The sequence below is a fragment of the Cornus florida genome, unplaced genomic scaffold (assembly GCF_030987335.1).
Source record: "Cornus florida cultivar Cherokee Brave unplaced genomic scaffold, ASM3098733v1 CherokeeBrave_3.0.0_Hap2_Chr01, whole genome shotgun sequence".
Lineage (NCBI taxonomy): Eukaryota > Viridiplantae > Streptophyta > Magnoliopsida > Cornales > Cornaceae > Cornus > Cornus florida.
This window is the reverse complement of record NW_026775571.1, coordinates 104,597,329-104,609,900: the sequence shown is the minus strand read 5'-3', so window position 1 is coordinate 104,609,900 and position 12,572 is coordinate 104,597,329. Positions and strand designations below refer to the sequence as shown.

Genomic DNA, 12,572 nt, shown 5'->3' with positions numbered 1-12,572 from the left:
CACCTTCTTTGAAAACTTTATACAAGATTCTATTTCCAACATCTAGACAAACATTCACAGACCATTCTCTTTAGTTTTTCACATCTTTGCACATTCATCCTAAATCAAATTTCTCATTGGTGCATTTAACTTTCTTCAAGACACCATGTAAAATTGATTTTCATTCATCTTGTCCCCACTTGGTGCTAACCCAAAGTTTGGGTAGAAAATTCATCTCTAATTGTTCGTTATGGATCAGAATGCTAAAAACATCGGCGATTCTTGTTCTTTTTTCCTATTTAACATCAGCAATTCTTCTTGTTTTATATAGAGAACTCTTAATTAAGACTACTGCTGATTTGTTGGTAGCAAAATTTTGAGACCTAATGATTTTTCACTGATTCTTTCTCTCTTCACAAATGACTTTCAAGATGAGGATGGCTAAGTTGCACAATGATAAGACATTTGTTTGATAACAACCACTTTCCTCCAGCTTTACATTCCACAAGCTAATTCACTGTTTATAAATGTTTCCAGATATAATACAAAAAGTAAGCAGCATAGCATTTGTGATATCAGAAATAGTCTACACGTGTCATCCAGAGACAAATAAGCACCGCACTTTGCCTTGAAAATAAACAGCCAACAAAGTGAACAATGACAGTAGCGAGAATGAGCACAGCTATTTCAGAAACATACATAATAAAAACTACATCCAAGCCTTAAAATAGAACAAAATTACTGCTGCTGATTAAGTGCACCAACCAGTTAAGCATATTATGCCTTGGCTTTTCCAGCCTGGAGAGATTGAATTCTTTGTTGCAACTTCAATATCTGTAAAATGATGAGACAAATGAATGCTATAAGCAAAGCCGACCAAATTAAGAGCAATTATGGTCTAGAATGCACAAGAATGGCTTAAACTTGCAAGTGTGACCTCTCAGAAATTCACCAAACTACCAAGGTGAAACAAATGTTTTCTTTGACACAGGTATTTTGCAATAATTGTTAAGTCATATTTCTTAACAAATTCTAGGGTAAAATCAACTTTGCTTCAATGAATTTCTCTTCTCTCTCACACACACGCGCGCACAAATGTACAAAACAATATTAAATAATATTTCAAAATTCAAATTGCCATGTATTAGTGGTAAGACTTATCAAAAAAAATGTATTAGTGGTAAGAATTAAAAAACAATAAATAAATAAATAATGGAACACTTCAGACTTCCTCCATCCCCAGCAAGAACGGTCCCTACCCCAGCCCACCCCAAAAAATAAATAATTGAAGAAAAAATTAGTGGAAGAAAAAGGGGGAAAGGCTATATTTCAGGTGAGTTAATTCCCTTGTAGGTTGGTAGGTTGGAGAACTCAACAGTGAAAGTGCAGATAGAGGATCTTAGGCCATTCGAGCAAGTTAAGAGGGTAAGCAGTGAAAGGACCATTTTTCATACACTAGTTGGTTGTGACGACAAGTTGCACAACTAAGCATCATCGATTGTGGAAGTTACATGAATGTGCTTTTAACCTCTACACTTGAAAGATTGAAGCCTCAACTAAACCACACTCACAAGTCACAACCATATCATATATAGCTTAAATGAACAACAGCGATTTACTGATAAATCAACGTTACTTCTGGTTGCCATAATGATTTTATTTCGTGTGACATTGTACATTTTAATCGTACAATTATTGGGCTGACCTTGAATCTTCAATCCTGATGTTTATCATTACAGGGAAGAGAATACTCACTAATATATCTCCAATAAGGAAGATATCACCCTCTACCCAATGATCACTAACTAACACTGTTTAGTAGGGGAAGAATGAAGGGAAGAAATGGGGTACGACTTGTTTGGTAGGGAAAATGAAGGGAGGAGGTCCCCCACCAAGTCCACCACTATACATGCATCCAAAAGTGAAAGGAAAAAAGGAGAACGTTTTGCATCTTTAAATTTTTTTCACACTTGCCATTAGCTTATTTTTACTATTTATGGGTATAATGGTCAAATCAAACAACACCCATTTCTTTCCTTCTTCATTTCCTTCCTAACCATCCAAACAATATGGAAAAGGACTCCTTCCTTTCCCTAGGGGGTTATCTTTTCCACCATCTTACATTCTTACCATTCCTTTCAATTTTCCTTTTTTAGTACCAAACAAAGCATATCAAAGATCAAGATAAATATGAACCAGCAACAAAACAATCTTACACAATTAATTCCAGCTTCAACATAAATTTCTCAATCACCATGAGAAAACATAATCAAAGACCGGTTGAACTAGCAGAGATATCATAAGAATGCAAATATGATACATGTGGAAAGGAAAAGATACCAACCGCATCTTTCTTGCTATTTTGCTTTTCTTCCAGATCTTGAAGAGTTGCATCCAAACGCTTCCTATTGTGAAGAAACACAATTTTATACTCAAAGGAATTATGAATCAACAACAAATGAAGAAGAACAAGAGAAGGTGCAGAAAACATGGTTTACATGGTCCATCAAACTGGTCATAAAATCCACACGCTACATGACATTAGCGGATTAGCCCCACATGAATATTGCTTGTAAATTTACTAAATTGAAAATTTAATGAAGAAGAACAAGACATGACGAAATATATATACAAAAGAGTGATAAAATGATGAAGACAATGGCTTTTTTTTTTTGGAAGTTATGGAGATAGTGACTTCGAGGCTATGGCCTTAAACAGAGCAGAATGGAAACATGGGATTCATGCAGTGTTATTAAAGGCCCAAGGCGCACACCAAGGCGCTAGAGGTCCTTTGGAGCCTAGGCGCACAATTGAAAATTTAAACTACCATAAAAACATTCATAGCTCATAAGTCATATCAATACTCTAAAAATTAATATCAAATATAAAAAAGAAAATCCTTCAACCAAATAAGCATCCAACAATCATAAAATAGAGCACAAATTTGTTTTCTTGAAAGGCAAAGCAGGATTTGTTTTTTTTGAATGGCAAAATAGAGCACAAAAATAAATAAATATGTTAACAAAAAAAAAACTGTTAACAAGAAAAGAAAAGAAAAAACAGAGCCAAAAAAATAGACGCAGAGACAGAAAAAGTAAATGAAGAGAGAAAAGTAGACGAGAAGAAAGAACAAGTGTTAAAGAAAAAAAAGAGAAAAAAGAGAAAACCGAGGCCGCCCAAAAAAAAAGACAGAGAGATAATAGAACTAGACGAAGAGAGAAATGTAAACAAATATAAGAAGAGAGGAGTAGAAGAGAAGAGAGGAGAGGCAAGTAGAGGAGAAGAGAGAGAAGAAGAAGAAAGAACTGACATGGCTTCGTCGTTCGTCTCACTGTCTCACTCTTTCTGTGTTCTGTTGACACTTGACTTTCGGGCTTTCTTATTTGTTTATTATTTTGAACAAAAGTTTCTTATCTCGTATGCTTGGGCTTTCTTATTTATTTATTAAGTTGCCAAAAGTATCCTTTTTGGCTTAAGAAATAGAATAATCATAGTTTTTTAAAATAAAATAAAAAATCAATGAGGCACGCCTGACAAACAGGACGAGGCGCACCCGAAGCGCGCGCCTAGTAAACATCAGTAAGCCTGGAATGACAATAGGCGCTAGACCGGCGCCTTGAGCCTAGGCGCGCCTTTAACAACACTGGATTCATGTAGCCGATCCCAAGTAACTTGGAGAAAGGCTTGGTGGTGGTGGTGGTGGTGGTTGTATGAAGATAGTGACTTTGTAATGACAACTTCACATAAAAAAAGGCAAAATCCTTGTACAACCAAAACTAGACAATATTTTGAAGCTTCCACCTTTTCTATGAAGTGCCAAACAAGTGGACATCCATTGTGTCAATAAGTGCCCTTTATACTCTGGATTTGAAGGTGTTTCACATATCATAGATAATAATAATAACAAATACAGAAAAAGAAAAAGAGACTGTATCAAATAGGAAGTTAAGAACATGACGGACCATTACAGGGATTTAAAATGCTAGACAAACTAAAAATGGAATGCAGTCAGGAAAAAAAAAAAATTCATAAAGAGCTGATTAGACTTTCAGCAGGATTCCAAATATTTTTTCCCAAAGCTACAAAGGGTACCAAATTACCAATCACTTGATAACATGGGCTCTAAACCCATGTACTATTAATATTTCTCCACCATACATTTTCATTTTTGTTTTAGTTTGCTGCCTCAATTGAATTCCATATCCAAAATGTCCACAGTATCACATGTTGCACAGATAGAAAATTGTGTAAGATGGCTACCTAAACATCCTACCCTTCATTTCTCATCTAGTCAACCTCCTCCATTCCCACTCTGAGACAGTAGCTAGGAAAAACATATCCTATAAAAGACTCCACAATCCATGATTATTTTTTTGACGAGTACACAATCCATGAAAATATTATTAAAGGGTCTATTATAAAACAAATAAATAAACAACAAAATTGTGTTTTATCACCTAAGCAGAAAACAAAAAGAGAACCCACACAGGAACAATTAGCAGATTTAGAAATTTGGAACGCCCATATTTATTCAGCTAAACAATACTAAAAATTGCCAGAATTAAGCATAAATTATACCCCAAAAAAAATTAATATTGAGTAACCAATATAGAGAAACATACAATTCAGCAGAGATGTACTCAATTCGCTTGCGAACATTGGCATTTGCTTCCGCCAAATCCTGCTTCACTAGAACCGGTCCTATCAATTTGTACACATTGGCATCGTCTTTCAACAGATCCAACTCCTTCAAATTAACACAAAGCAACAAATTACCCATTAATCACATAACATAATAAAAATCAATGATCATAAAATAATATAAAAACTTATCAATGATCATAAAATAATGCAAAAACAAGATCAATGGTCATAAAAAGAACATACCTTGAGGACGAGCTCGTTTTCACCGAGCTGTATGGTGTACTTCTTTCTGACCTGGTGGTTTTTTGCGATGTCTGAAGAAGTGTACAAAAGATTAGGGCTTACACACAGACATATATACATATATGAATGTAGAGATGTAAGTGAAATTGGGAAAAGATTAGGTTCTAGGGTAAGGGTTTATTGGAGGATGAAAAATGGATGCATGAGTTACCTTTCTGAAGTTTGTTCAGATCGTTGGCTTTGTTCTCCAGCTCGCGCTGTAGTTCTCGTTGAGCAGTTGAGGAGGCCATTGCTGTGATTCTTCGTCTCCTCTCTCTGCCTTCTAAGCTACACCCTCTGTCCCGTAAAAAACGTGTCCCGATAACCGTGACTTTCACAAATTGAATTGAGATAATATTACATAGTGTGTTCCAGAATATAAGCCCAATGTGGGGTTAGAATCAGTGAGAAGTGATGGATCTAGAAATGAGAGCCCACATCATTTACAGGCCAAAGCCCAAGGTCCAGATAACATTTGTACAGAGGAATAATGGATCTAGTAGTGACGGCCCACATCTTTTACAGGACAAAGCCCAAGGTCCAGATAACATTTGTATGAGGAATAATGGATCTAGAAGTGATACCCCACATCATTTACAGGCCAAAGCCCAAGGTCCAGATAACATTTGGATAGGGGAGTAATGGGCCATTCCAGTTTGGATATATAGACTCCCAAACAACTTTGACATGGCTCTGCCCATTAGGTTTGCGATAATTTTTGTGAATAGGGCTTGTGATCACAATTATTTTGATTCAATTTTTTTTTTTTTTTTTTTTTCCTAATTGATATTCACACACACATGTCTTCATTAAAGTTCAATTTTTTGACCTCCCTTTAAAAAATAAGAGCCTGGTACCAATAGATCACAGGCATGTTGGTGATTATTTGTTAGCTTTTTATTTTTTTATTTATTTATTTTTTTTAATATTATTTATTTATTTTATATGAAAAATGATACATAATCTGAACATATCCAATTTTTATGTTGACGTCGAGTTCATGCCCCCACTCACAAGAGCCCCAGTGGCTAATGTATCATGCTCCTTTTTCTTTCTTAAGAGTTGTTGAGATTTACAATCAATTTTTACTGTTATCAATCCTAGCTAAGAAAAAACAAAAAAAAAAAAGTCCCTAGTTTCAAAGTCTAGAAACAGACAATTTTCACTTACTACTACAATTATTGGACTTTTGACTCTAAATTATTACTATCTTATATTTTATTGTGATTGTTTAGACTCGGAAACAACTACGCTCCTAAATTTGTCAGTGTAGTCTCGCTCTTTCAATCCAAATTACGCTCCTAAATTTGTCAGTGTAGTCTCGCTCTTTCAATCCAAATATGTAATTTTCACAATAAAAGTAGGGAAGGGGTACTGATTTACTTATTACTCTACATTTACAATGAAACTTTTGTTATATATATATGGATAAATAAGTTTGGTTATATTTATAGGGTATGTAAACACTAAAACTTTATTACATCTTCTATTTTAAAATAAGAAATTTTACATAAAAATGGTAGTAACAAACGTATATTTTCAACTTATGAACGTAGTTTGTATATTTACTAGACCATGAACCAAAAGTGAAAACCTTCATTTTGAACCCTTTTATAAGCTAAAATTATATTTTCACCCCTAAAGTTTATTTTATGCATAACTTATTCAAAGAACAACTTTTAGAAACTCTAGAATTTTGCCAAATAGCACTAAGAAATTGTTACATTTCACTATAAATCAGTAATACAACACGTAGCCTAAAACGAATAATAGAAAAACTTAGATCTATAATTATTCTTATACAGAATATTCTAGAAGTTTGAAAACAAAGATTTTAATTAGGTTTATGAGTAGAATATAATTTAATAACTTAGATAACTCAGTAAAACGACTAAGAGAAAATCTAGATTATATTAAAAACCAAATAGACCAGAATTCTAGTCTAAATAATCTAGACAACAAAATAATATTAGTCGCAATTAAAGACATAAACAACGATATTAAAAATATTACAGAAAATCAAAAAATAATTATAGATTATTTAAAATCTTTGAAAATAGATATTCAAAGGTTATTACAATAGTTTTATGAGCATTAGTAATCCTGATTATCTAGCAACTTAAGCAGAACTTTATAAAATTGACAAAGACCCTGTAGGATTTACATGTTTTAAGACAGACGTTCAATCAACTAATATAAATATTATACAAAATAACTTTGTAATCCAGTTATTACTTCAATTATATGAAAAAGTTAATAAACTTGAAGAAAAATTAGATGTAATACAATAAAGTATTCATAGAGAATCCTCTAAAGAATTATCTGAACTATCCGATAAAATAAAAGATATAAAGTTAACAACTAATCCTTTCTCAACCCCAACTACCAAGCGTATAAATCTTTTACAACCACATAAAGAATGGCCATTATCCTTAGAAAAGCCAGAGAAATAATGAGGGTAGAAGATTTATATGATAATGAACACGATGCTCAACAATATATCAAAAAAAGAATGAAGAAAGTATCGAATAAAATTAATCTTTATTCTAATAATTTATTAAATTTCCAGAGCTTAATAACCAGGTAATTTTAGATCTCATAACTCCAGAAGCTTGTCAAGAGCTGGAAAAAAATAATTTAGAGCTTATGCATTTAGGAGTAATAATGATCGGAATAGTAGGATTAAATAGATCAGAAGTAGGAACCAAAGCACTCGCATATATTTATGATGATCGATGGAATAACCATCAACAAGCACTAATAGCTAGCGCTGAAATAAATCAAGCAGTCAAAACATCCATTGTAAGACGTATTCCTAATTTCCCGATGACCACTAGAAAATTTAGTAAACATATAAAAATAGTTATATCCACAAAATGATATAATATGACAGGACAGTATGAAAACTTATTAATTAATACTTTATTTATGGAAAAACAGTTAATCAAAATAATTTAAAATTCAAAGCTTAATTCAGTGAAATAGTTAAACCTTTAAGTAACAAATATATCCAGATTATAGAGGCTAGAAAAGTAAATAGTATAACCCACGAAGGAACAAAAGGAGAATTGCTTAATCTTACTAAAACAACAAAAAAAGTTCCCAAAAACAATATGATATATGTAAAACATAGTGGAAAAGCTAGTATAAGGTTTAGTAACTATAAAAGACAAGATAATTTAACAGATGATATCGAAGAAGAATTCTTAACTACATTAGTAGAAATAGAATCTCTCGAAGAAATAAATGTCCTTTATGATAGACTAGAAGATAAAATTATAGATAAAATAATGTATGATTTTGACAACTTGGAATTAAAAGCCTTGCAATACAAATATTTAGAACCTAAATACCAGTTTATAGAAAGTATTTACCTAGGACAAGGAAATAACGATGATATGAAAAGAAATATTTTAAACGTATGATTTGAATCTTTTTATACAACATGTTAGTTAAACACATTAAAGGAAGAATTGAATGTAATAGAACCTAGAGAAGGAAAAGAACCAAAAGGATTAACCTCTCATTGTCAACCTACAGAATCAGTGGACCAAGAAATGCATAACACTAATAGTACTAATATAAATGATGACTATGGTACTGGACAAATATTACAACCCTCACAAGAAACGTATGTAGAAAATAGAAATATACCAGATACGTCTACCTGGATACCAAATCATAGAAGGTATGAAAACATACCAGCCCATGACGCAGGAACTATTTTAGACATATCAAGACATGATCCACAAGATTGGGCAAGAGTAATTGAAAATTGGGAACAAGACTGTATTAGAACATGTATTCTAACCATATTTGATAATAGAACACAAGCCCTAACATATTGTGAAACCCTATTTAGAGGACCAATTTATGATTGGTGGCAATCTTACAAAATTAGTTATGCTAATGATTATGCCATCTTAAAAGATAATTTTACAATTTTGATGTTTATTGGCTTAATAAAAAAAGTTTTAATAGGAGAAGATAGACTATTGGAAGAAACCCAAGTAAAGCAAAACGAAATTTTACGTAATTTAGAGTTATTACAGATTTGTGACTTTAGATATATAAAAGACTATATAAATAAGTTTTTCGAATATTTTGCCACCACAGGAAAAACCAGAGACAAAACTTTACTAGATAGATATCTTCAGAAATTACTAAGAAGTATAGGAACTAAAATATGGGAAAAGTGGCTAGAAAATCCCAGAAGAGAAAGGTTAACCGTAGGAGATAGAGTAAATTATGTTTATAATATATTAAAGGTAGAATGTAAATTTTGAAAAGAATCTAAACAGATTAAGAAACAATTCTATTTTGCATGTAGACAATTCGACTTTCCGCCATAATATGGTTGCATGCCTCAAAAAACCTATAAAAGGAATAAACTTAGGAAATATAATTTGCAAAAAATTAAAATCTATAAAAACTATCGTAATAAAAAATTTTATGTTAAAAATAACCTCAGACCTTTTAAGAAACGTCTTTGGTATAAGAAACAAAAAATAAACAAAGATAAGAAGGATTGTAAAGATACTAAAGATGGAAAAATTAACACTCTACCCACAAGAAAGAGCAATTGCAAATGTTTTGTTTGTGGAGATCTATGTTATATAAGACCAAATTGCCCCTATAGATATAAACAAAAGCATATTAAAAGAATTCAATAGAAAATCAATATCGTCGAAGATATTGAAGAACAGATAGAAGAACTATATGAATTAGAAACTATTTATGATTCAGACGATGATACTGAAAACATATATAGTATCGAAAGCATAGATAATGTGATACATCTCGATTCTAGAGCCACAGGTGATCAAGTCCGAGCACAGATTCAAGGGATACCAAACAATTAATATTTAAATGAACACATAATACAAAATGAATTAATAAATAAATAATAAAGGCTGAAAGAATTTTAAAATATAATCCTTAAAATTAAATTATTAAAAACCAATAATCCAAAACCTCCATTAATTAAACAATTCGGGAATCCATCTAATGGACCCCTATTAAAATCCAAAACAGAAAGGTACACAACTGAAATAAACTCTAAAGCTAAACCATGAAAAGAAATCCTATTTCGTCAGAAGAGTGAATGATTGTCTCTACTCGGCACGAACAAACTCTAAGTCTGGAACTGTCGAACACCTGAAAAATGATAGTGGGTCAGGCCCACGAGCAAGTTCTATACTATTACAATCCAAGCAGAGACCAGATACGCATGTACATCCTAAACAATTCAACAATAATTATGTAGTCTGTACATATATATATCCACACTAAGGGACTTTCACAGGACTACAGGCCGGTCTCAACCTGACTAGTAGGCAACATGCAAAAGGCACCTGAAGTGGGCATAAGTACCTAGACCTAATAGGGTACACCTCCAACCATCATAGCCAGCTATGCATCCCAATGCATATACGTTCCCTAACAGTCAATCCTGAGACTCAAGCTCATATCGAGGTACCATAATTATATATTTAAAATCCATCCAAAAACCACAGTAGTGCCGCTCAACTATTCATTGCCTTGACACGACAAATCAATAGGATTTAACTTTATAGTTAATCTATTACTTTATTCCAGAGTATGTACGACTTAGCGTTTTAAGCTAATCCCCCTAATATGCCACCTTCCCATTCCGGTGCATATAATCTATAAATCCAACAATTAATGATATAGATAATAAATGTAAGCATCAATTGATCCGTAATAATCATAATAAAATTATGTAAATAAACATACTTATTTGATACTACTCCACAAAATCCAATAAATTGATGAATTTAAATCAGAATATACTTAAACATCAATTCACATCCAAAGAGCATAATTAAAATACATATAATACATGATCATAATATGCTGCAATACAAGCCTCAAACTGTATTATCATTCACAGAAAATTGCTAATAAATAGGGTTAAGCAATTTAAATCCTCCACCTCCAAAACAGTATACCAGTTTATTTAAAAAACTATATACTGTTCAAGTGATAAATATCAGTTGGTTTATTATGTATTCTGAACTTTAACTTGTCCTTCTAAATCATTTAAATCCTACCATAGCAGTTCCTATTTGAATTTGAAACCCCAAAATCCATTTCCGGTAGCAAAAACATTGCGGAAAACTCAAAAATATCAAATTTCAGTGAAGAGCCAGCTCCCTAACAAAGGGAGCCGCCTCCACTTTCATAGAGCCGGCTCCCTTTGCTAGGGAACCACCTCCCCACACACCTAGAGCCGGTTCCCCACTAAGGGGAGCCACTTTCACTCCATGGGAGCCGGCTCTCTCCCTCCCCTGCTTCGTCTTACACTCCTCCGACGACTTTCCCACATCCAACTCCTCTCTGTTAAGGTTCTTAGCAGTCATAGCTAAGTCCCAAATTGTCCCAACAAGTTTGACAGTCCATAATGTATTACTAAAATTAATTTAAACAGAGAATCATGCAAGAAAATATAAGTTCAAGCAATTAAAAATCTATTAGCACCTGTGTAATATCCCTAATTTTAAAATGATATTTCTGATATTTAATTTATGATTTAATTGCCTTTTTAGTTGATTAATTGTTCAATTGTTTTATTGTGGTGATTGAATTGAATTAATTGTGTTATTTGTAATTATTTTACTTGGAATTGCTTGTTTAAGTGTTTTTAATTATTTAATTGGATTATTTAATTAGAATTAATTGTTTAAGTGTTTTTAATTAATTAGTTGTTTTTACTGTTTTAAACTTAGGTAATTAATTACTATAATTCTTGTAGTGTTAAAATTAAGTTAGTATTTTTTAAAAAATTATAGTTATAACTTTGGATTAAAATTCACGTATATGTAAGCCGCCATATGTTACAACTAAGATAGTTTCATGGGCTGGCTAGGATTGGAATTAGGGCTTAGTCTCTAATTGTAAATGGACTAGGGTTATTGTTAATTTACACCTATATATATATGCAATACGGTGGTTTAGGGTTTATAGAAAATAAACGTAAGCTTTGGAAAAAAAAACAAAGACTGTGAGATACAGAGGGAAAACAGAGAGAGAACCGGAGAGTGAACTTAGGTGATTCATAAAACAGAATCAAGGAAGGAAGTTTGGTGTGGGCTACTGGACTGTAATAGGAGCAGCAAGAGCTATTTAACACAACCAACGTGGCCAGAGAAGATAGAGGCAACAGTTAGAGATTTTTTATTCAAAGTCTCAAAGGCAAGTTTCTGTTCTATTCTTTCCCATGAATCTGTGTTCTGTGCATGTTCAGATGGACTCTAGGAGTTTAATAATATTTATACAATCTATGTTGCATGCTTGACTGATAATTAGTCTCGTTTAACAAAACTGTTATACAAATTCTGTATGTCTCTGTTAACTTTGTTCCTTCTGTTTATGCGTTTTAGGTTTTGCTCTTTGAGATTAATGATGCATATGGATGCCTTGTAAGTATTCTGGAATGTTAATTAGATATTAGAATAGGAATTTAATACAGTGCAGAGGGCTGGAACGTCACTGGAGTTGAAGAAGACGAAGCTAGAACGGACGAGGGCTGCTAAGAGAGGGAGAAAAGGCTCCCAAACCTCTTAGAGCCGGCTCTTGGTGTCTTGGAGCCGGCTCTAGGTGAAAAAAATGGAGCAAGCTCCCATTTTAAGAGCCCACTCTCTCTT

At 32.8% G+C, this 12,572-nt stretch overlaps 1 protein-coding gene across 1 annotated transcript; it reads right to left on the bottom strand.

Moving 5' to 3' along the window:
* Positions 1-519: 519 nt before the first annotated feature.
* Positions 520-5,257, bottom strand: LOC132311458 (prefoldin subunit 6). Its single transcript, XM_059809365.1, has 5 exons — positions 5,078-5,257; positions 4,867-4,937; positions 4,602-4,726; positions 2,324-2,384; positions 520-813 (listed from the first exon to the last, which is right to left on the bottom strand). The coding sequence occupies exons 1-5, from the start codon at positions 5,154-5,156 to the stop codon at positions 757-759; spliced, it is 393 nt and encodes a 130-aa protein (XP_059665348.1). The 5' UTR covers positions 5,157-5,257; the 3' UTR covers positions 520-756.
* Positions 5,258-12,572: the final 7,315 nt, after the last annotated feature.